Here is a 23,394-nt window from a genome sequence, read left to right as displayed (position 1 = left end):
ATTAAAGAAAAAGCATACAGCGCTTCAGGAAAACACAGCAAAGACATTAATTTTCATTATATTTACATTGTTTTCATCTACCAAAACCCTTCCGAAAACTAGCCTCTATCCAAATTCTTAGATACTTGCACATGAAAATGGTTTGTTTGTAAGTTTGACACGTCATGCTGTAATTCATGTTTGGTGGTTTCTTTCCTCCAGAAAACATTTCTGCTAAGACAGACACGTTCACATATTCCAGGAATAACCACTACACAAAAGACTTCTAAAACACGGGAACAGCTGGGTACTTCAAATTTCTAGAAGCTGCACTTTAGAAAGAAAATGTTTATATGAAAACACAAAGGTATACCTCCTGATGTAAACTGCTCAGCTGCATTTCTACCATGAGTTACCTATATAGCTCTGATGTTTCAAAACAGAGAACTTGACTTAACCAGACTTGAGAGTTATTAAGTGCCCTGTGGGTAAGGACAGTTTCACAACTGTCAGAGGAGCAATCCAAAAGCTCTTCCAAATCAGAACTTCTTAGCCAAGATTGTAACTAGGATAATTATATGACAAAAAGATCTCTGGTTTGAAACAATGACTCTTGGTTAAAGTGAGGACCTTTTTAAACATTAGCATATTGTGTTAAAAATACAAGGAGGAGATTTTTTCCTAAATCAGAAAAATAAAGAGAAAAGAGATAGGTGATGATTAAGTCAATTAGACCTTACAGACAGCACTTAGAAGTAACATTTGAGCATTGCCTGAGCAGTTTAAATTACCAGAATAGAGCAGCTGGACACAGTGTTACTTGGTAAACTGTATGTTTGCTGTTCTAAGAGCTTTCTGCTTTTTCACTTCTACTCAAATGTGTGTTTAGTGGGTCACACCTGGGCTTCTTCATTCAGTACCAAATTTCAGTAGAGTAAAAAAATGTTTATATTTTTTCCTTAGGATTTGAATGAAGGGTCCAATCTAGATCTCCAGAACCCAAAGATTCAAAGTTAGTTAGTTTTAAATTGATGTCCCTTCCCCATTTAAACTCTAAGAGGATCAGTGGCGTTCAATTCTTTCAAACAGTGTTTCTGGAGGAAGACATCTCCTTAAAACAGAAGTTTGCTAAAACAGAGTTTTGAGCTTTGATCTCAGTATTAAATTATCCTCCCATTTGTAGAAAAATAATTTTACATCTAAAGCCCGTGGTTATAAGCTTACACTACTGTTTATACATTCATATCAACTGCTCTTCTCTGATTTCCCCAGAAGATCCACTTGGCTGCAACAAAGTTAGAGCAGAAAAGACACGCTCTAACATATGCATTCAAAACAACAACAGACTAATAACTTTTGACAGTTATTAATATCTATGGGGTAAAATTACAAGTTAAATGAAAAAACACTATTACTTAGTTGGCTGAACAAGGATATACTTGGTATTTTCTATGCCAAAAATATGACATTAATAAAAGTAGTAAGTCACTTACTAGTAAGCCTTCTAGCCTATTTTAATTTGATTTTACACTGGTAAGACAATACCGAACAATTCTGTTCTTGCTGGGTTTTATCTTCACTTGTGCAAGATTACTTTATGAACACTTCTATTAGAACTGCAGTCCAATGAATACATCAGTTGTTGATATTTCTGCTATCACCCCCACATGAAAGGACATTAATTATTTTTTCCAAATTTCACTTTGGAATAAATTCACAAAATTTCACAAAAATTAGAGATTGAGTATCTCTATGTGCTTTCAGTTCATAAATACTATGTTCTAAAATCAACACTTTGCAGACCATTAACTGCATCTGTAAAACAGATCAGCATTTTCAGTTTTCTGAAAAGCAAAGAATCAAGTAACTGTTGCTCAAAGAAAAGAGAGAACACACCTTACTGCACATGCAGAAAGAGTAATATACAATTGAAAAATCGAATAAAGTTAAAGTGAAAAAAACCCCCAACACCCTTATTCTAGACTATTATTGGAACCAGGAACTGGCCTCCACGCTTCTGCATAATTATTTTTCAGGAATAGAAAGGCAATAACACTAATATTTTTTAAACAACCATACATGATCAAATGCTCTTTGAAAACAGCCAAACAATGCCTTTATATAAATGTATTAACTAAATTCTGAATATATCCACACGTCAGTGCCATATCCAAAGTCAGCTAAAGCCCAACTATAAACACAGCTTAGTTTTGCTTTCCTGACACAAGATGACAGATGGGAGTCATACTGAAAACCTGCTGTTTAGTCTCAGTCCATAAGGGCTGACGTACGCCATTCTCAGCCCCTCATATTTTACAATCAATCGAGTTTACTTTGAGCAACTCAAAGTCACTCAGAATTCTTTCACAGACGATGAAAGCAAGCTGATGGGTGCTGTAACTTTTGCCTTTTACTGCTGAAGAAAACAAGTCTGCACAAGAGACCTATTATTCTTCATCACTTCCTTTATTAATAATTTAATTTCTGTGATATCTTGCAGGCTAGTTTGCTTAGCATTCCTTCTGTGCAAGCGGTCCTCTCTCATCTTCGCGAGGGCAAGAGGTAGGTGCAGGGGATTACTAATCTGATTCTCAAAGCGTTCATCAATCTCAGAGAGATTTTTAATGGATGAGTGTTCTAAAGGTCTGAAGAAAATCAGATCTGAAGACATTAATGGATTAGCTGTTTCTTCAAAATTTACATATACAACAATGGCAGAAAAGGCCAACATCACATCTGTCTGTGCAAATCTGTGCCAAACAACTGAGTCAGAAAGGGCATTATAGAACAAATACCCTCCTAATGTTAGAAACTTTGTTCCTCACATAGTTGACAGAGCTGTATGAAATATTAACAGACTCCACAAAGAGTATGTTTTTATATGTATTTTCACATCAAAATATCAGCACTATCTGCAATCCAGTCATTTTTTTTTTTGAGAGGAACTCCTCAGTCAGTCTCAGCCTCCTTTAACTCCCCACTGACCCAAAATGAAATAGCCTTCGGAAGCAACTCTGTCTCACAACACACAAATAGGACAGAACCTAAAAGCTCTTTATAACATGCGTGTGTTGCATGAACATCCACAAAAGTCAAAGAATCCTAGGTCCAGATGCCTTAGAGCAACATTTTCAGAAACAACCTTTGGCGCATGAGACTTTCAGTAGACTGACTTCTCAAATTTCCCAAGTATCAAAGTTTTAAAGCATCTCGTCGAGCTGTTAATTCTGAAATCTCTGAACACACTCCTAAATACTCTGTTTCACGCTATCTTGAATTAATCCTCACCACTAATTGTATCCCAACTTGTTCACACCCAATGTGCTTTTACCAATGGCTGGAGATCATGCAGAAGAAATTGAATTACTCCTAAATTAGAGTCTTCCCGTTTCAATGTCCGAGATCAAAAAGACACCACATTTGTCTCTTAAGTACAAAGGTCACCTCCTAAGTGCAATCTGCTGCAATAATTTCCCGAAGTAACTTATTCTTCTCTGGTACATTAATATAAGTATGAACTACCACATCCAGAATAACATTTAAGTAAATATTTAAGAAATATGTTTTAAAACAATTAGGAAAATTATTAAATTGAAGTCTAGGATTCAAATTACATCTGTATACAAGAAAAACCCCACTGATACTTTCAAACAGTCATAAAATATGATTTATCATATGTTGTTTTCACCTAAAACTCAAGTGTCCCTTATATCATCTTGCTTGTGATTAAAATATAGCAACTCACATTCGTTTCAGTATTTCCAACCACATAAAATAGAACATAAGGCTAATCTAAAATGCTTAGATTTCACTACATTTGATTTCTGTGTCCAAGACTTAAAGAATTTTCAGAAAAATCTGACACTATACACTATCCTGTTAACGCTGTTTTTAATATGAATTTCCTTATAAAACTTGTTTACAGTTGCTAAAATAACTACTTTACATTCATAAGAATTACACAAGTGGACTGTCACAATAAGTTACAGGAGGAAATGGACCAACAGATTTTATTGCCCAGAGAAGACATTTATTCTCCTGAAACAGTATTTCAGCTTGGTGATAGGAAATCCTGCAGGTTGCGTGTGTTAAAGGATTTAAAATATGAAGCTACACTGCTATACTGAGGTATACTTTCTAACTTTTACAAGTAATTTTATTTAGCTGTTCTGCCTGCAATACTAGTAAAAATGGAAAGAAAAAAAGGAAAAAAAACAAGCAAAAAACAACCAACCAACCCACTGAGATTCATTCACTCCTATCTGATGCTTGCTATACTGCCTAACAATTCAAGGTTGGACCCGTGATACAATCTCTGAATTTTAGTTCCAGTTGAATTTTAGTTCATCCCACCACCGCATTTACTTTGCTCAAGCAGCCTTACAGTGCGATCAGCATACCTTCAGAGTTCAGCGTAATAAGAGTGACATTGTTCCCAATACTTTGGCTTCCTAATTGTCCATTGTTGGAAACTGAGTCACTGGCCTCAGAGCCACTCTCTCCATCTTCATTGTGACTGTCGTCATGCCCTGGAACTTTCACCACTATGGTGTTCTGCCTACGTCCAGGAACAGCGCTATGGAAAAGAAAAGTACATAACTTTGGGAAAACACAATCCTTTGATCCGGAATAGCATCATTATAAGGGAATTAAAAACACTAATTGATGAAATTAAATGTATTGTAAAAGCATAGTCCTTTAAACAAGACTACTCCTGTTTATAATTCTGAGATAGCCAGCAAAATAAAATGGAGGGAAAACAGCAGAAGAAATAAAAAATTTTAGATACACACTGTCTATCACTATCAGATACACACTATTTCTATCAATGGAAAAGTCTAGGCCCAGTGTGCAAAACAAAAACATATTTAAAATAATGTGTTTTTATAAATTATTAAGAACATTTTCTACCCAGAATCTACATTTCCACTTAATTTAAAATTTGCTTTAGATAGTACAAACTCTAGCAAGCCTTCCTGGGCTGCCGTATATCCTTTCTTCAGCTGGTTAAATACAGGATCTTGGCATGTTCCCAAGTGATCGTGCATCTGTGTAAAAAATATGTAGCTATGGGCACTCTTTCTTTCAACTGGCAGCTGTCAACTAACATTGAACTAATCCCAGATCCTCCAAGATGTTCTCTCCCCATCAAGAGCGAAGCGTTGCTCTGTACCTTTATGGCTGATAGGAGGTTTCCCCAGGCAGAACTCTCAGCCTGATAAAATATTCAAGTACCAGTTCAATGTTTTCCCCCTCACTGTTACCTAGAACACTCCTCATTTTGCACTTCAAATTGCTGCAGAGACCGATATTGAACTGTCAAAGGAGGAAACGAAGGGGGAGGATTCCCGTAACTGCTACTAACTTGCTAAGGATATTTTCCAGAGAATCCGCTGCTCTGCTCAACGGCTCTTCCTGCCCAACCATCTTGGCTACAATTGCATTCTGCCGGTCGTTGTTCAGTATTACTGTGGTCTGAGGGACAACACTACAAGACAAAAATCAGAGAGGAACATGGAATGTAAAGGAGCAAACCTTATAAATAATACATTAACACAGTCTTACGGTTTAAATAGTCTACTTAAAAACAAGAGACTGCCTCTAAGCCTTGCTCTTTCTCCCAGCATCGCAGTTATGTATCAAATGCTAAAGCTGGTAATCCATCCCATTTGACATCTGTACCATTTCAAGTACTCAGTTTTTTTCAGAGGACAGATGGCTTCAATGGAATTATATAAAAGTCCACAACCCCTGGCAAAGCGATAAAGAATTCATCAACTCAAGATACACAGGAGGAAGTCTGTAAATCACAGCTCCGAAGAGCCACCAAATTCTTTTTTTGAAAAGTCTGAGTGTGAGCAATTTCAGAGATACTACAGCCAACTTACATGGTAATGCACAATTTTTAGTAGGATAATTCCTGGGGAAAAAAAGACAAAATTATTTATTACAAAATTGGATGATGAGCTTAGTTAAAAAGCACGTGTTGTCTTCCAGGGCTGGGGGGCTTGCGGAGGGCAGGGAGACAAGAGTGGTACTAGGGGCATCAGCGCAAACAGGGACAGACTGTAACTTTAAATAATGACAAGACTAAATTATTTCTTGTGTGCATTTCACATACACAAAAAAATATCTAAAACAATAGAAAAGCATTTAGCATGTGAGAAACCAGAAAGCCTTCTTGATCACTTATGATGACAACGTAGAAGGAAATAACTACACAAGTGTTGCACAGAAAAGCACACTAAGTCTGCACTATAATACAAAAGTAAATATGAGTGTCTCCAGCATGCAGCTTATCATTTAACTTGGTTTCAGAGATTATTAACATTATTCCCACCACATTACTCATATTCTAAATCATGGTTTTGATATTTAAGACTGTTTCCAGTGCGCTCACGGTAAACTTAAGGAGAGAACTTAGCAGAAAATTTGTAGTTCAGTGAAAGAGAAGGCTTTCTTCTTTCTCTTTGCTTTCCACAGTAAACAGTCCGCTATTGTTTTTACTGGTTCAACATCTCAAATATGACTGATAGTCATTTATTTTTCCTAACTGTATTCCTTGGCTAATTGTTCAAACACAAATTAAACAAATCCGATGACAGCAACTCTTGTTTATTTCAGCTGTAATAGAGCATCTGCTTGCTTGAATATTCATGTGTCTACATTTTAAGCGCTACAATATCCATCATTAAGACCTAAAGAAAAGATAAGAAACTGTCATAAGAGCTAACAATAAACGGATCTCAACTTTGGCACAGATAAAATGGTTGACCACAGGTTTTTTGGATACAAAAAGCTCTAGGGCCTAATGCCCTGCCTCCTTCTTACAGTCACTCCATCTGTTGCTAGCAACACATGGGATTCCTCATGGACTGCCAACAATCTGTTGGATTGCACACCTTGAGAAGCTCTGCAAGATGTTTGTCTAATCAGACAAGTACAGACTGTACTAGAGCTTTTCATGTGTGTGTGTGAAGTTCAAACTGTATTAAGCAATAGATGGTTTCTGTTGGGCTTCTTCAGTTGCTATCTGGAGTACAGGGGTTTATGATGCTTTCATAGTCACCTTTTCAAAATTTGCTCCATTATCAAGGGGAAAAAACCTGCACACTTTTTATTTTAAAAAATAGCAACTTCTGCCCCTATTTTCTCAATGCCAGCACTGAACATTTGGAAAAAAAACAAACAAACAAACAAACAAACAACTACACCAAATATTGATAAAATACCAATACGTGGCAATGCTGGCAGTTCCCCCAGTCTAGCAGCAATACAAGTTCTCATTACATTTCCCAAATTGCCCAAATAGCTGCATTTGAAGTTTTTACAGGCCAGTTTAAAATGTTCAAGGATTTTACACTTCCTTTTAGACACTGTTCTTTATCACCATCTTTCTTGCAATCGCTTCTGAATGCCTGTTTAAAATGTCACTTACCAAAGCTTATTTTTAATGAACACTCTGAATAATTAATTTCAGCTGTAGAGATAAATGCAATAAAATTACATTTATAAAGTCCTTAGGATTTTGCTCATATTAAGCTTTTCTTTCAAAAAGAGTCTTAGCACTAAAAATTGGCATAAAATAAGGAAGAAGTTGGGTGGGTTTTGCCCCTTTTTTTTTTTTAAGGAATATTCATTTTTAGGGAAGACCATCTAGAGAGTGAGCTGGATGGCATACAGCTAACTTAAGCAAATTCCGAATAAGGAAATACTTTTATACAGCCCACCAGCACAGATTTATTCCCTCTTCAACACATCAATGTAGTTCAAGCTTGCTTACTTCAGTGCAGAAACATTTTCTTCAAATTTATCCCTAAACAAACACCCATGAAAACACTGGCTCCTCTCTAAGAATTAACTTCTCCTAGTTAGCAGAGTGGATTATTGACAGAAAAAAATCCACCTTCACAGTTGTTTTGGGAGGAGCCACTAAACATACTATTTTAGTGACACATATTTTCCTGGCTATACAACACAAAGCCAAAACCAGACACCACATATACGAGGAAAACCTCTGTAAGAAGCCACAGCTACCACGAAATTGTCCATCAATTCTTCTACATTTGGAAATGAACTGTTATCAAGTTGTAAGGACTCAAAGACTCTATTAAGCAGTTTGGAGAGAAAAGTACCTTTAAAGCAGTTTGGTAGAGAACAGCTACAGTAAGCATTTGGAAATGTTCAACACAGCACAACAAATCTACAACCACTAATTAACCTCTCACTTGATTAACCTGCCTGAGTAGCAACTTTACATCTAGTCTGAAAATAACTGAAGTGTCTTGTCTGTTACCAGAAATCATTAGGGTTGGATAAAAGATTATTTCTGTTTTCTGTATCTACTAACACAAAGACTCCAGGAAAACTCACTCAATTCTTCTTCAGTCTTAAAGGAGAAGCAATTTCTTATGTTTAATGGGTAACTCCTGAAGAATGATGTTTTCAAGAACAGCCTGCATGAGGAGGATGAGGTAACCTTTCCGTTCAAAAAGTCATAAACGTTAACCAAGAAATTACAACTCTGGTCCATGTTCTACATGGACAAGAATGGCTATGGAATTTGTTGACAAATTCTGACTATTAGGCAGAAATTATTCAAAGCTGATGCTGTGAAACTTGAGCAGTTACTTATCTGGAAGAAAATAACAACTGGGACCAGTACAAAAAGGCACCATTATGCTTGAAAAAGGAGAGTTTCACAGGATCATCTTAGATTCCAACTTATACACAGAAGAAAAGGATACACCCCCAAGATTCCCTGCAGATAGGGGAACGTGCTTCCCATTAACTTTCCTGTGAGATGTTCTATTTTCCATTTTCAGATTTATTTTAAAGAGACAACAATAACAAAAATAAATAAGGAATTCTATGTAAAGTCCAAATATTGGGCCAACCTGACAAAATCCATCAAGGAAATCATTAAAACTTATTACAGCCTAGTGCATCCTCATACTGGATTATTGTAATTTCTTTTTTCAGTCTGTACCTCTCATACTGAAGATGAATGAACTTTAATCATTACTATGTACTACAGTACAGAAAATAAAAAACACAAGAAGGAAGAAAGCATCTGATATTCAGATCCCGAATGAAGCAATTCTTTCTATGAGTGCTGCCAGTACTATACTCATGGAGAAGATGGAAAGAAAATATTAAGAGAGGTCAGTGGGAGGGCTTCAGAAACCCGGTGTTGTTGTATAGGCTTCAGTACTTTCCATTTCTGTTCAAATATTCCTTTCCCCACAAGCATTAGAACTTGGAGAGACTGGTTCTGCAATTTGCCTATTCTTGGACACAACTTAGTAAAAAATTTAAAATGCATACAACCTACAGATATTATCATATTTGGGGAATTTTTTAAAATGCAGTTTACTGAATTATCTGTTAAATTACAAGTGAAAATATTTCTAAAAAAATAAACAGACCAGATAATGATTTTCGAGTGTGGATATTTAAGCTTCTGCTGTTGGGGTTTTTTTTAAATATAAAAGGACATTCTATATTTTGCATAAGAAAATTGCTGCCAAAGGTAATTTTCAGTATGGAAAACGTGTGAGTCATAGATATGATCATTAGTCTTAACTGTTGGTTTTCCATTGCCAATAACCTGTCAATCACACAGAATGCAGCCAGTGACATAAAAGAACTTTTGGCAATACCAAGACCATCATCTCCTTCTCTTCCCAGATGAGGTTTTCATTTAGAAAGAGAGAAAAATAAAGCAAAACAAACTAACTGACATTTCTATCTTCCACAAGGTACACGATCAAAAGTGTTTCTCCAAATGGATGAAAATTACTTGTGGAAAAACTCAGGACTGAAATTTTCAGACAAGTTGTTGTTCTTGTTTTGCTAGACACACTAATATAGACCAGTTAATGGAATATTTATAGCAGTGCTCAACCAGTTAAAGAGAAAAAAATAAGAGAGTCCTCCGTTAAGACCATTTCTGAGCCTCCTTTGCACATGTGAACATCTGCAAAGAGGTAAGTAAGAGCTCAGAGACAGAGCTCAGCTTAGAGGCGTTCAGGTAGCAGGACCCCCACGAACTGCTGTCCCCTGCCCACGTAATACTTTGTGGTCACCACAACTCCCACACAGTGAGGGCTGCTTCTCTGGGAGGCAGGGCTCCTGAGGATATCCTTCTCATCTTCCTCCAGTGTACATTTTAGAAGGAGATGCAGAAAGAGAGATCAGGAAGGCAGGAGCTGAGAGTTACTGCTGGCAGACTGCTTGTATGAAAGGTCTCCAGCCAAACACAGCCTTAAGGAAAGCAAGTCTGGGAAAGAGCCCTTGAAACCTAGTATTTTCCAGTTTACTGCTGGGGACGAATATTAAGGCTTAAATGCATGTGTGGGGTCTCTGGAGGAATATTACAATTAGCCCTACCATGAAGAAAACCTAAATGTTTTTCAAATTATATAGAAAAATACCGTTTTAGAAGTGCGGTGTGTGTTTACTTTTTTTTTCCTTTTTTATCTTTCACTAACACTTGCGTTCATCTGTAAGAACAGACACTCTTTGGATCTTTTCATCACTATTTAGGAAGATAATGTTAAAATGCTCCTTCCTCTTGATGACCACCTGCTTCCTTTGCCTTCTGTACACACAGTTAACATTCCCTATCCAAACAGGACTGAGAAAACTGACTTATGAATTTACACTATGGTATACATGAACAAAACCACAAACTGTCAAAGCATACACAAAATTACATTGGACTTATGCCAAAAAAAAAAAAAAAAAAAAAAGAGTGCAGCTCCTCATCTCCCAGGAGAGAGCAAACTTCCAGCCATGAAACCATTCACCAAGATGAAGTCCAGTGGGACACCTGCAGTAGGGTCGAGCGCTGTACGGGCACTTGAACAGTTAAAGTTTTCGTGTCCCTAAACCGTGCATTTGCCTAGTCCCAGCCAATCGCCAGAAAAGCAGCAACATTATCCATCATTTTCAGTAAGAGTTCAATCATCAAAAATTATCTTTGGATTCTTTGCATCTGGAACATCACATAAGAGCAGACATTATAAAGACAGCACTAACAATTAGGTCCTGTAAAAAGACAAGCCAAAGTACACCAGCCATCGCTGGAGAGATTCATGGATCTGAAAACCGAGAAACCTGTAATCAATTTATAATAAAGATAAAGCAAATGGAGCATTTATTAAAACATACTGTTAACAGTTTAAGAACATTTAACATTAAATTTTCAGCTCAAATAAGAAAGAGCCAGACATTTTCCAAGTTACAAAATACATCTATATAGAGTTTATTGTACTCAGCCTTACCTACAGAGAGACCCTCTGAATTGGCTGACAATCAGAAAGACATGAATTACTAGCTTCAAGTCAATTTTATCAACCAGTTTTAAAAGCTGTTAAAATCTATTGTGGATTATTCTGCACCGAGAAAAGCTGAACACACCTGTACAATCTAGTGTAATCGTTCATAAGTGACATCACCCATCTCCAACTAGTTCACCAATTAACCAACAGCCAGATAACACTACAAGTGACCCAAAGAACCTCCCACTTCAAAAGTCAGGCTTGTTCCTTCAGGGGTTTTACACCTCTATGGATACACAAGCAACTTCACACGCTGTCGTCTGTTGGATTTTTAAAAAATAAAAAAAAAAACTTTTATTATTTCAAACACAACTGAAACTCCATAAAAATTAAATGCACAGGGAACAGTCTCCAGAGCACGTTTTGGCCTATGCAGATACACAAAGCAGCAAAAACCAGTAGTACATCCAGGTCACATACAAGCGACATAACAAGGATTGAAAAGTGGTATAACAGAAATGGCTTTAATGGTTAGTGTTCTACTTTTGATTACGGACAAGAAAAAGGACAGGTCATGACTTGTTAATTAACAGGTTAATACAAGCCTCTTAAAAGATAAATGCACTCACAAAAATATAACAGCAAAAGATATCTTTTTTCAGACAGTATAGAAAAAATTTAGAGTTATTACCCTTCTTTGAGCCTTAACTCCTTGAACTAGGTAAGTAGTAGTAGTGCAGCCTACTGGAGATTCTGTTAAACACGAAATGAGAAAGGCTGATCTATAAGGGAAGGACAGTCATTTTCCGTAACAAAATACATAGGCTTGACTGATCTTGAACACAGTTACTATGAATGAAATTACCCGCTAAAAGCTTAGTACTAAAACAGAAATTGCTACATATTTAGAACACACTGTATGAAGCAAAAGTAAAGACTTTGAATCCTTTATTATACAATTAGCTACTTCTAGATTTATTTTCCAAATTTTCTTACAAATTCTAATATCAGAATTAAGTCTGACTTATGTGGCACTGGATGTTTGGGGCTAAAGGAAGCAGCGTTAGAAACTGGCTTCCAAGACACTAGTTACAGTAACTGGAACCCCCATGGTCACCAGATAACAAACTGCAAATAAATTACAACGTTAGGTTTCTGCAAACAGTACTCAAATGCTCTTACAGAGACAGTTAGTAAATAATTTCCACCATGTATCTCTGTTTTTCTTGCTTTTCCTAATTACCCAGCCAGTTATGTACACCTGCCACCATGCACACATTTTTATACAAAGGCCAAGGATGCTGCTACTCTGAGAGCTGGTACTGAATCTTTAATTTCCACCTATCCCGAAGGGATGTTAAAGAAACACCATTCTTTGCTTTTTACAAAGAACACAATTTTAAAAGTTATTAGGAGCAGATTTCCTGTCTCATACTCCGCCCTTCAATATGGAACAAAGAGATTGAGCTAAAGATATGCAAAAATGTACAGTTCCACAAAAGGAAAAATTCTGTTTGGAAAGACATTCAGATTCCAAACAGTGTGCTTTTTACGTTTGGAAATGTATCAGTTAAATAGCATCTGCTGCCAAATAAAGCAGATGGAAGACTGGCTCTTTGCCATCGTACCAACCTTGCTGAGACCTTGCTAGATGTTCAGCTGTTTCATCCTTTTCAAGCTCTGAATCCATCTATAGCTATTTTCTACCTTGCTTAAAGTAAAACTAAGACTACCCAAAACCACTGTAGATTATCTTTTAAAACCATACTACTACAAATTACTTTCCATAAGTAGCAAGACAAGTTATTTTTGCAACTTTTAAAAATAGTATTACTGGTACTTTAATCTGGTGTAAACTGCTACGAAAATCATTCTGAAACACAACTTCCATTTCTGTCATTTCCAAAGGAAGATGAAAACTTGCCCCCTTTAATCACAAACTGATTAGCTGCTTTCCTCTTCATTCATTCATTTTGTTGTACTCACAAAATTAAATACCCCAACTTACAGGAAAAGTTTCCAGGGAGTGCTCTTACTGCTGGATTTTCAAACTCTCAAGCATCTCCAGAAACTGTAACATTTAAATTCTCAGAACTAGAATCCAAATGAATAGATAAGGCTTTTCTGCCCCCTTCTGTTTATTATATGCTTGATATTTCTTGAAGTATATAGCATGTAACATATGCTTCCACAATCTGATGCACTGCTTCAAATACATTAGGATTTTTAGAGTTTCACTAAAATATAATCCTAATAGTAATTTTCACCCATTTTATAACATTCATGAGTTTAAAGGAAGTGGTCAGTTTTAACACAATCATTCTTTTCAATTGTTTCTTTAGGCAAAAGGAAAAGCATGAGCCATATGAAGGCATTTGTCCTGAACCAAATTTCAAGCCATGTACCCTTTACACTTATTCCTCGAATGTAATAGCTGGCTTATGTGCGGGGAACCATAGAATTAAAGTAAATGTTCTGCTTTCCCCTGAATTCATCAAATATGACCTTATGGGATTTGGCAAGGGGGTAGGTTAACCCACATTTTAATACTATTATAATTGGTTTTAAATGTTCTTAGACACTAATTACACTGGTAAATGTTCCTCTAATCTGTGTATAAAACTCAAAGCCTTTTTGATCTCCATGTACGCCTCTCTTTCATTCTCAGATACCCTTAGAATTAAAGGATGTTGATTTCTAAAATGTCTTGGCACAAGGGACAAATTCTGTGTGCATTCAGTTCTCTTGTTTCTTAGCTTACTATTGTGAATAGCAATATATTGCACCACAAGGGACTTCACACAACTGAATTTCTGGTTTTGGTGCCATAACTTTCACATAGGGTTTTTCTTTACAAAATGAAAATAAAAGGATTCACAAAGGTCTCAGATGCAGAACACAGTTCCTGTGTATTAGCTAAGTGGGAGATAAATAAACTGTTTATCCACATGTGGTTCAAAGCAAGCACAAATTACTTCCAATGCTTTAAACCTCCAAATTTAAAGGATTTCAACATTTGTCATGGGCTAAGAGGAACAACCAGGAAAACTTACTGTACGATTACCTGGCAAATAGTAAAATATTAAACCCTGTAACACATCTGCAAGATTGAAACCTTTGTCTAAAACTTGAAGGAAACTTATAACTAAGACTTTATTTAGTGTATACTGCTGAAAATCTTAGCTAGCATTATATTTAAAAATTCAAAATCACATCTTTCTAAAACATTATTTCTAGTGTTTTAAGCCTCACAGGAACATTTTAAGCACTACCACCACAATTAAAAAGATCCAAGCCACACATTTTGCATCCATTTCTCAGACATAAGTTATCAGCTGCTACTTGCTAGGCTGTCATTTGAATCATTGGACTATTATAAACAGTATTTCATCAGAAACCATTAACTTAAGAAAAATTGGACCTAGGACAATGAATCAACACAGTTCAACTCTTGGTCAGTTTGAAAAGTTCTATAAATTGAGTTTTATCCCATACATGCATGAATTATTGAACTCTCCAAACCACAGATGAAATGTTGGTATTAAATTGTTATTTTAATTCCATAACTGACCTTGCACTCTCAACCTAAATGCTATCTGGAAGTTATACATTGTTTCTGAATTTATCAAATCCCAACAACAAATTACTAAACACTTGGCTCCTCAATATCTTAGTGCAACAATAATGGAATGCGAAATTCCAATGAGAACACTGCTGTACAAGCTTCTTGCATCCAAGATGCCATTTCTCCTTAGTCCTGTGTGAATTTTAACTCCCAATAGTGAAGGGAATAGATATAAAATCTTCACAAACCAATGATTTGTAACAAAAAAATTTTCACTTGCTGATGGTCTGTAACTAAATTTCCAGACAGACAACCAAACCGTGGCAAGCTTAATTTCAAAATATCTAAGTCTCCAGCATAAATGTCCAAAGCAAGAATTACCATTATTTGCAGCACTGCTGCAGATCTTACAGGATATGGCAAATAAAAAAAAAAAGTCACAGTCATGAGAGTTCTTAAACTATTTTCAATATAAAGTTGTATTGATCCTAAATATAACAAATTGCAGAAGTCCACTTAATTCACAGCAGACACTTCCACATGAAATGCATGTTTCAATGCAGGTAAAATAAAAATATGTAAATCACTATTCTTACTGCTATGCAGGACCAGAATCAATCTCAAGATGTTGAGGCTGATGAGTTCTTGTGACAAATTAGGAGACTTTGGAAAGCACTGTCATGTTTTCCAGGGAATCAAAGATGTCAAGTTGGTTTTTTTTCATACCACAGCCAAAGAAACTAACACCTAACGCAGCCCTGGATAAAGAAAGAGGAGCCGACATCTAATCAAAGAATTCCTTTATTTGATTAGTTCAGTTTCATAAACTGAATTTTTGCATGCAAGACAGAACCATAATTTTCAGATAAACAGGTCTACTACACCTCAAGGAGATATTTGGGTTTTTCATCTATCCACATATATTTCAAGTCACAACAATTCTTCCAGACTAAAATACTGCTCATCACTTGCTGGCATAGCAGCAAGTGCAGGTGATAGCAGCAAACTTCCTTCATTTAAGAAAACCATGCAAAACATACTTCACACATTCAGCTTGGAAACAAGAGTGTGCCTGTGTGTGTTTATACATGAAGTCAAGTGTAAGACTTTATCACTTATCACCTGCTTTGCAGTAAGGATTTAAAAAAAAAAGTTAATTATGATCTTTACATTTTGCTAATACTGACTTTGTTCTCTCATTGCGAGTGTACCTGAAATGAGTGTGGTGAAAATAGATCACAGACAATTGTGCCATTTTCCTTCAAGCCCTTCCATGCCCAGACATAAACAGACTGGACTTGCATGAAAGAGCTATTCACACGGGGGCAGCACCATCATCCTCAATTCTTCATGAAACAAACCCAGTAATTTTAAACAGAACTCTTATTGGCTGAAGCTACAGACATGAACTGGCAATTTAAAATAAATGTTTGCACACAGTACCAGTGACTGATGACAGAAAGAGAAGGGGAAAGGTTGTTAATTTATTGAGACCACAGGGTCCAGTCCAAAACAATGACAAAAGTTCATCTGTGTTTTTGTCAGCCGCTCCCAGACTTAAAGGTTTCCACTAAAGACGCTGCTGGATGAGGCCCCAGAAAGAGGCTCTAACACAAGATATACTGAAGGATAAATAAACCTGGCTTGCTTATAGTAAGTGACAAGAATTTCTGAAAACCTGATGAACTCCAAAGTTTCTCCAAACAAAACCGTTATAATACATTCTGATTAACACCCCAAATCACTGGCTGTATTTTCAAGACATTATCTGTAATGCTCTCACCCCACAAAACATGGCTTATTTTACATCTTTCACTGAGCTGCCTGCTGAGTTGTCTTGAGGACTGAATCTGCTTCCAGAGAAATATTTTTTCAGGCCTGAAGTTCAGTGCATGAGATCAGGACACAGCAGGCAGAGTAATGTACCTGCAACATGAAAATAAACCACATACCATACATCTTTCAGGATAATATATTCCTCAACACATGCTTTGTTTCAAACCAGCTACTTAAAAAAAAAAAATCTTCCTGCAAACTGAGAGTCTTCAGACCTGAAGAGGGTGTATTTCCATGAAGGGACAGTTAGCTCTTAACTTCAGTTAAAGACAGTAACAATCCTGAAGGTTTACAACGTTAATTTTATCACTGAATTAAAAGGAAAGAAAAAATAGCTATAAATTAAACTTGGATAGTGATTTGTGTCACCTAATGAGTTATAGTACCAACTCCAACAAAAGAGGTTAACGATATACACCAGAGACTCAACAGCCACTATTCAGTGATAAGAACTGAAGAATTACTATTCTTTTTAAAAGCCTGGATTAGCATAGTAGGATAGTTTATTATAATCTATAAAAATCCTTATGTTAAAAATGCAACAAAAATGAAAAAAGATATTCAACACCTGATAACATGAAATTAGGTTGTTCAAGGGGTAACTCACAGGGAAAAAAAATATATATATATAAAATAGAATTCTAGCTATTTTTGGTTTTATACCAATACCTTGATTATGTTTCTTCAGGTTTGTTTGCTTTCCTAGAGGCTTTATACAGGAGCAACAATATTTTTGCTAAGTCTAGAAGAACAGTTATCCTGCAGTTCTTTCCACCCCACATCCTTCTGCTTTACAACTTCATTTAAAATCATCTCAGTTTTCAATTTTGCCTTATTTGACTACAAAACCACTAGTAAACAAAGAAACTCTCACACACCAGAAATGCAGATCTGGAACTTGGGAAATCTGGAGCCAACAAGCTTGCCAACTGGCACATCACAAACAAAGTGGATGAACAAATCCTGTTCTTCAAAACCTATTACACCCTGTTGATTAAGCAATAGTAAAACAAACATATTAATGATCTACACCTACAAAAATAACGCAAGTCCATACATCCCATCTGGTACACAACTGCATCAAGCCTTCTCTTTTGCATGTAAAAAAAAACCCCTTGTTTTGTCTCTTACAGCAAAAAAAGGCAAACGCTGTTTTCTAAAACTAATTGAACTACCAACACCACAATTAAGCGCAGACAAGATGATCTGAAGCACCTCCACTTTAATAAGCTAATGTCCAACCCACTGTCTTGTTCAAGAATACCATATTAGGTCTTTGCACAGCAGCTGAGGCCATTAAACTCTGCAATTCTATTTAACTCTCCAGTTCCCATTAAAGACAAAAATATATGCAATTCTATCTCTACACTTAGTGATCAGTACCATTAATCGGTTAGCCACAAATGCATATGGTAAAGAACCAGATGTATGTGGTCTGTATTTCAACTTTACCATAACAAAGGCTCAAAGAAAATATCTGAACAAAAGCAAAAACTCCATTTACCTATGAATTTCCATATTTCATCAGAAACACTTATTATTAAGTATGAAGAAAATACCAATTTTAAATTTAAATCTGCTCCAAAATTAATACATTTTTAAAACCGCTCTCAATTACATCTATTTACCCAACAAAAACTTCCAAAATAACAGAGCAGAATTGTACAATGTAGCATTTGCAGGAAATACCCATAAAAACAAATGATGGAGAGGTCTGTGAAACCAAAACAAATTCCTATGTTATCTGAAGCAATCAACCTTAACCATTTATACTTGGGCTTACCCACTCAGAAAAATGATTAATGGAAAGACGTTAACAAAAATAACACTGTTTCTGGACTGATATATTTCAGATGAAATATTTTCTTTAAAACACGGATAAAAGATTTTAGTCGCACTGTCACACTGTGTGTTCATCAATTTATAAATCTCAAGACCTGGGCACATGCTAAATTTCAAACTTATCATTTGAGGCTGCCATACTGACAGGCCATCAGGCATCGCACCAATTCTCCTATCCAAGAAACTTTCAGCAGCTACTGGAATTTTTGACCAGCATGGTACCTCATAAAGAAAAGAAATTAGAGGTTTTTAATAGCCATACTGCCAGGAAATGTTGCAGACAGAGGAAGAGAGACAATCACTTCCTGGATGGAAAAGCAGGGCTGTACTAATGCTGCACAAAACCGGACAAAGCTCAGAACACCAGGACAATATACTCCCATTACCGATTTATTACGTTATTTTGCTACTGTTCTTGGCTCTTTTCAAGCTCCATATAGTTCGTCATAACTCTGTGCAATCTAAGGATTTTTGCCATGCATTCTACTAGTTCTGAAACATTCTGACAGCCTTTCCTTCTTGGAAGAAATTTTTAAAACTCTATTAATACTATGTCTTTGTAGATAATCCTGACAACTAAGTATTTTTAAGCAGCAGCCACTAAGCATTGAGAAATTACTTTCTAAAACCCTTTATTTTTTTCCCCCTCAGAGAAAATGAGATTTAATATCATGCTGTTTCTCCAATTCCAAGTAATACTTTGCACCCTTACTACCAAATCTGACAAAAAGAAAGAGGTCTGAGAGATATTAAACACCTGTTAAAATCTGAGGCTGGAGTAAGGAGAAGGCCAAATGCTACACCGCACTAACAGAAAGTCAGAAAGGTCTCAGCCGTGACCCCACAGCAGACAGCTCCAGCAGTCGCATATGCTACTGCCATGGGAACAGCATGGAAGATTCCCAAATCCCACAGCAGGGAGCGTCATGAACCATATAGGAAACACCAGGCTTGTCCAGAGAAAAGATAGAGGACACAGGACAAAAACCTACACGGAACTACATTTGCTTAGTTCTGCTTTTCATGGGATGATTTACTGAAATACAACAGCTACAAGTCTCTCCATATTGACTGTGGTCTATCGCTGTTTCCCGCAGAACAGTTTACACCTCACAAATTCGGAATGACTTCCTTTCAAAATAAGATTTTCCTGTTAATTTTTGCTGTAGCTTAAACTTCTTACTTGGAGATCTCAAAGGTAGCCTATGGCTCCTCTGTATCTCAACCGTTCCTACAAATTATTCATTACACAGCACCACGTACCCTTTATTTTCTCCCTTATCTGCACTGCAATTAGCTAGTATATAATGAAGTACCGTAACAGCGGATCAGAGTAAACAATATGAACAAGAGAGTTAAGAACACAATCCAGCTTTCATGAAGATGTACTTACGCAAAATATCAAGAGCAGTAGACAGTACTGTAATTTCAGAATTCAACATTTCGTAGTTTTCCAAGAAACATCAGCAAGCCTTCAAAAATCACATATCCAGAAAAGGACGTTGGAAGATTTCCACATATATCATTCCTCGTGTGTTAATAAAGAGACAGAAAGCAGAATGAGACTCTAAAATGCACTGCATTTCTGTCCTGGGAGCTAATAACATGGGGTGGTTCCTGATTTATTGCAAGTCTCCTTGAAAATTTCTGCTTCATTTCCCCAATAAGAATTTTTAAAACTTGGAAACAACGGTTTGGCACAAAGAAGGTATGAGTTATCCCAATAAATCAATGCCTTAAATTTACTAGAAAAGACAACTTATCATTGAATGTAAATCTGACAACTGTTACAAAGCGAGACTCCTGCCTCCCTAATGCAGTTGCATGGACAGATTATCATTCTACCTTATAAGCAGCCAGGGTACAGTGCTGCACACAGCATAAAATTGCACATCCCAGTTAAGGCAGGCCACAGCGCATAGCTGTGAATTCACCTGGTACACTGTAACTACACGATTCCACCACAAGATGACACAGAAGAAAGCGCATCTGTCCAAGTTGTCCTTGTTTTCACCGCATGATGACCCAAGCATATTTCAAACTAACAAGTCTTAGGAAATTAACTGAATTTTAAAAGCACAAATAGCACATTGCAAACTGTGTGAATTTATAATGCACAGTTCATACACTCTGCTGTGTGCACTGCTGTACAACAAATTTTGGTTACGTTAAACATGCACCACATTAATGCAAGTAACTAAATTACCAGAAAAACTGTAAACAAAATTCACTATGGAGTGGAAAAGATCACAAACCCTAAGGTATTTATCAAAAAAAGAAGGAGAGCCTGCTATACTGGAAGTGTAGCACCATCTGATTGACATGGTTTTGCTAACTACAACTTTTGTGTCAGAATGGCAAACCCAGTACTATTGTAGTGGCAGAAGGAGGAGAAGGAAGTTCAAGAATCTGACTTCGATGAAGAATCTGAAAATCACTATCCAAAATACTAACTCTTGTTGGCAGCTCTCCACTGCCATCTGCAATGTTAGGGAAAGAGGGAACAATACAGAGTTGATACACAGAACAGTCCACACAGGCTTTGTTTGGAAACAATCAACAAGTGATAAAGGTTTTTATGAATGAGAGACAGGGAATTCAGTGAAACATTCTACCACTGCGAAAGTGAAGTGTTACTCATGCCAAGTTAAACACATACACCCCTAACTATTTTCTTTTGAGTCATATAGGCCACAGACTGCTAAAAGAACAAAAAGCCCTCAGTGCTTTATTGGCAAGATGCATTTGATAATGTGCAACTTCATACCAACACTAACACTATGAGGCAGAGAATCTTACAGTCTTCAAGACTTCTAAATTATGTTCAGACTGACTGAGGAGCTGTCATCATAAATTTGTAAACTCAAAACAAAAGATTAAACTCTAAGTTCACCATTAACACAGAGGACAGATTTCCGATGGTTACAGAGATTAAAAAAAGCAAAACAAAAAACTTCAGGTCTGACAAATCCCGTAAGAAACTCAAAATAGTACAATTTACAGAGGAAAGCATTCACTGAACATGAATTAATAGATTCCCAAAGGGGCTGTGTATTTCTGAAAATGTTTTTGAAGTCTTTTGTGCACAAACCGCAGTAAGAAGTTCAGCTTGTGCACAAGAACTTGAAGATCTCTAATGAGAAAAAAAATTAATAACAGATTTAAAGAAGGTTCCTTGAGAAGTAATTATTGATAAAGAGTATTTCGCAGAAACACTGGTGTAATATTCTAGTTACTTGCTCTATGATCCAAATAGTTATTCCATGTACTTTATTTCTTTTGATATAGAACTGAGCCATCATTGACCTTTTTCATGTATGACTGGAAAGCCTTCAAAAGCATAGCTACATGTAAACACAGAACCTATTTTAAAGAAGAATTGAAAAGGGAAAAGGAGGATGTCCAACGGTCAGGATGTTCATGACCAGCAAAAGAACAAAGACCAATAAAGGAATTCTAAACTGGGGCCCAAGCATTGTATTTGGACATCTAAAAAGGAAAGTTGTTTTGGAAAAGTTTGAGGACATCAGCTGTTCCTAACTGGGCCACTGACTGTTATAGCAAAAAGAGCAGAGTACACTCAAATTTACACTGAAAATAAAAAGGACATTTGAACTTTCAAAACAGAGATCAAGAAACACATTGGGTTCTGTATCATTTTAGATTTTTAAATACAAATAAAGTATCTTTTAAAAAGATTAGATGACATTCAGAAGTATTCATGCTCAGTGAGGAACTGTGAGGCAACAGGCTGCATTATGCAGCAGGTACAACTACGAGAGCAGAGTGTATCCCTCTTGCACAAAAATCTCCAACTCTGACCCCTTATGGTACTAAGGTTATACTCCAGCCTCTTTCATAAATGCATGAACTGAAAGGTATCGTAATAAAATGAGTTCACAACCTTGAGATAGATTTTTTAACTTAAAATACCTATTATAAAAATAGGAATAATTAAAAAAAATAGCAGAGAGCAAGTAGTGGCCTAGTAGAAAGAGGGTAAAGTTTCTGATGGTTTGGGGTTTTTTTTTTCCCCTCAACTCACAGGTATGAGTCCCACAACATAAAGCAAGAACTACTTTTTTCTATAGAGCTCTAGAGCAGCGCACCTGAAACACTACACTGAGTACAATATACCAAAAATATATTCAAACTAATTTTCAGATATTGAGAAAGTACAGAGAGTGATGGAAGATCAGAAGATGGAAAAACAGACTGACAAAAGATGAATTAAGGTAGTATATCTTGACTAGAATGGTATGACGTGAAAGTTGCCTATACACCTTTGTAATAGAGAATAAAAACTAATTATTCAAAGAAGTATTAAGTTTTTTCTAGCTATAAAAATATGAATGAGGAGAAAGTTGTTAGAGAAAAGAGTCTTTTGATAAGTGTATTTCTCTGGCTGGAATCATCTCCATGGTAAAGTGACCAGCACATCAAGATTTAGATATTTAAAACCATATTCAGTAACTCATACATACAGGTACTGCAGGTCAAACCTGCTCTTTCATCAAAGTGGATTAGATTATTTAACAGATTTTCCACCTCCAACTTCTAACCCCAAAATAAACACAGATATTATTCTAGCAAGAGTCTTTAGAAAACAAGCACATAAACCAAACTCCATCGTATTTCTGGTGAATAAAAGTAAAATGAGAAGCAATTAGAATGATGATGAACTCATTAAGTCAAAAAGGCCACATAAATAAAGTAAAGCAAGTCTAAAAAACCCATCTAAAATAGCTGATGAGACTTTTCCAGAGGATGGATGAATCAGTCTGGTTTAAGTCAAAATGAAATGTGGAAATAGTTGCAAACTGTCCATGGACCAGTGTCTCACTCTAAGTAACATCATGAAACTGGTACAAAAATTACCTTCAAGAT

General features: G+C 36.2%; 1 protein-coding gene across 8 annotated transcripts in view; it reads right to left on the bottom strand.

Moving 5' to 3' along the window:
* BANP (BTG3 associated nuclear protein) overlaps window positions 1–23,394 on the bottom strand; it is a 169,153-nt gene that overhangs the window by 111,723 nt on the left and 34,036 nt on the right. For 6 of the 8 annotated variants that reach the window (XM_074882010.1, XM_074882009.1, XM_074882011.1 and 3 more), the window contains 2 exons: window positions 5,345–5,467; window positions 4,380–4,555 (listed from right to left, as the gene is read on the bottom strand). In XM_074882010.1, the coding sequence (XP_074738111.1) occupies window positions 4,380–4,555; window positions 5,345–5,467 (299 nt within the window). Of the gene's footprint in view, window positions 1–4,379; window positions 4,556–5,344; window positions 5,468–15,425; window positions 15,445–16,612; window positions 16,745–23,394 lie in introns of those variants that run through there. The other 2 variants (XM_074882016.1, XM_074882017.1) reach the window with 2 other exon arrangements.

Source organism: Strix uralensis, chromosome 12 (genome assembly GCF_047716275.1).
Source record: "Strix uralensis isolate ZFMK-TIS-50842 chromosome 12, bStrUra1, whole genome shotgun sequence".
Classification (NCBI taxonomy): Eukaryota; Metazoa; Chordata; class Aves; order Strigiformes; family Strigidae; genus Strix; species Strix uralensis.
The sequence above is the reverse complement of the archived record's forward strand: the minus strand, read 5'-3'. Positions and strand labels throughout refer to the sequence as shown.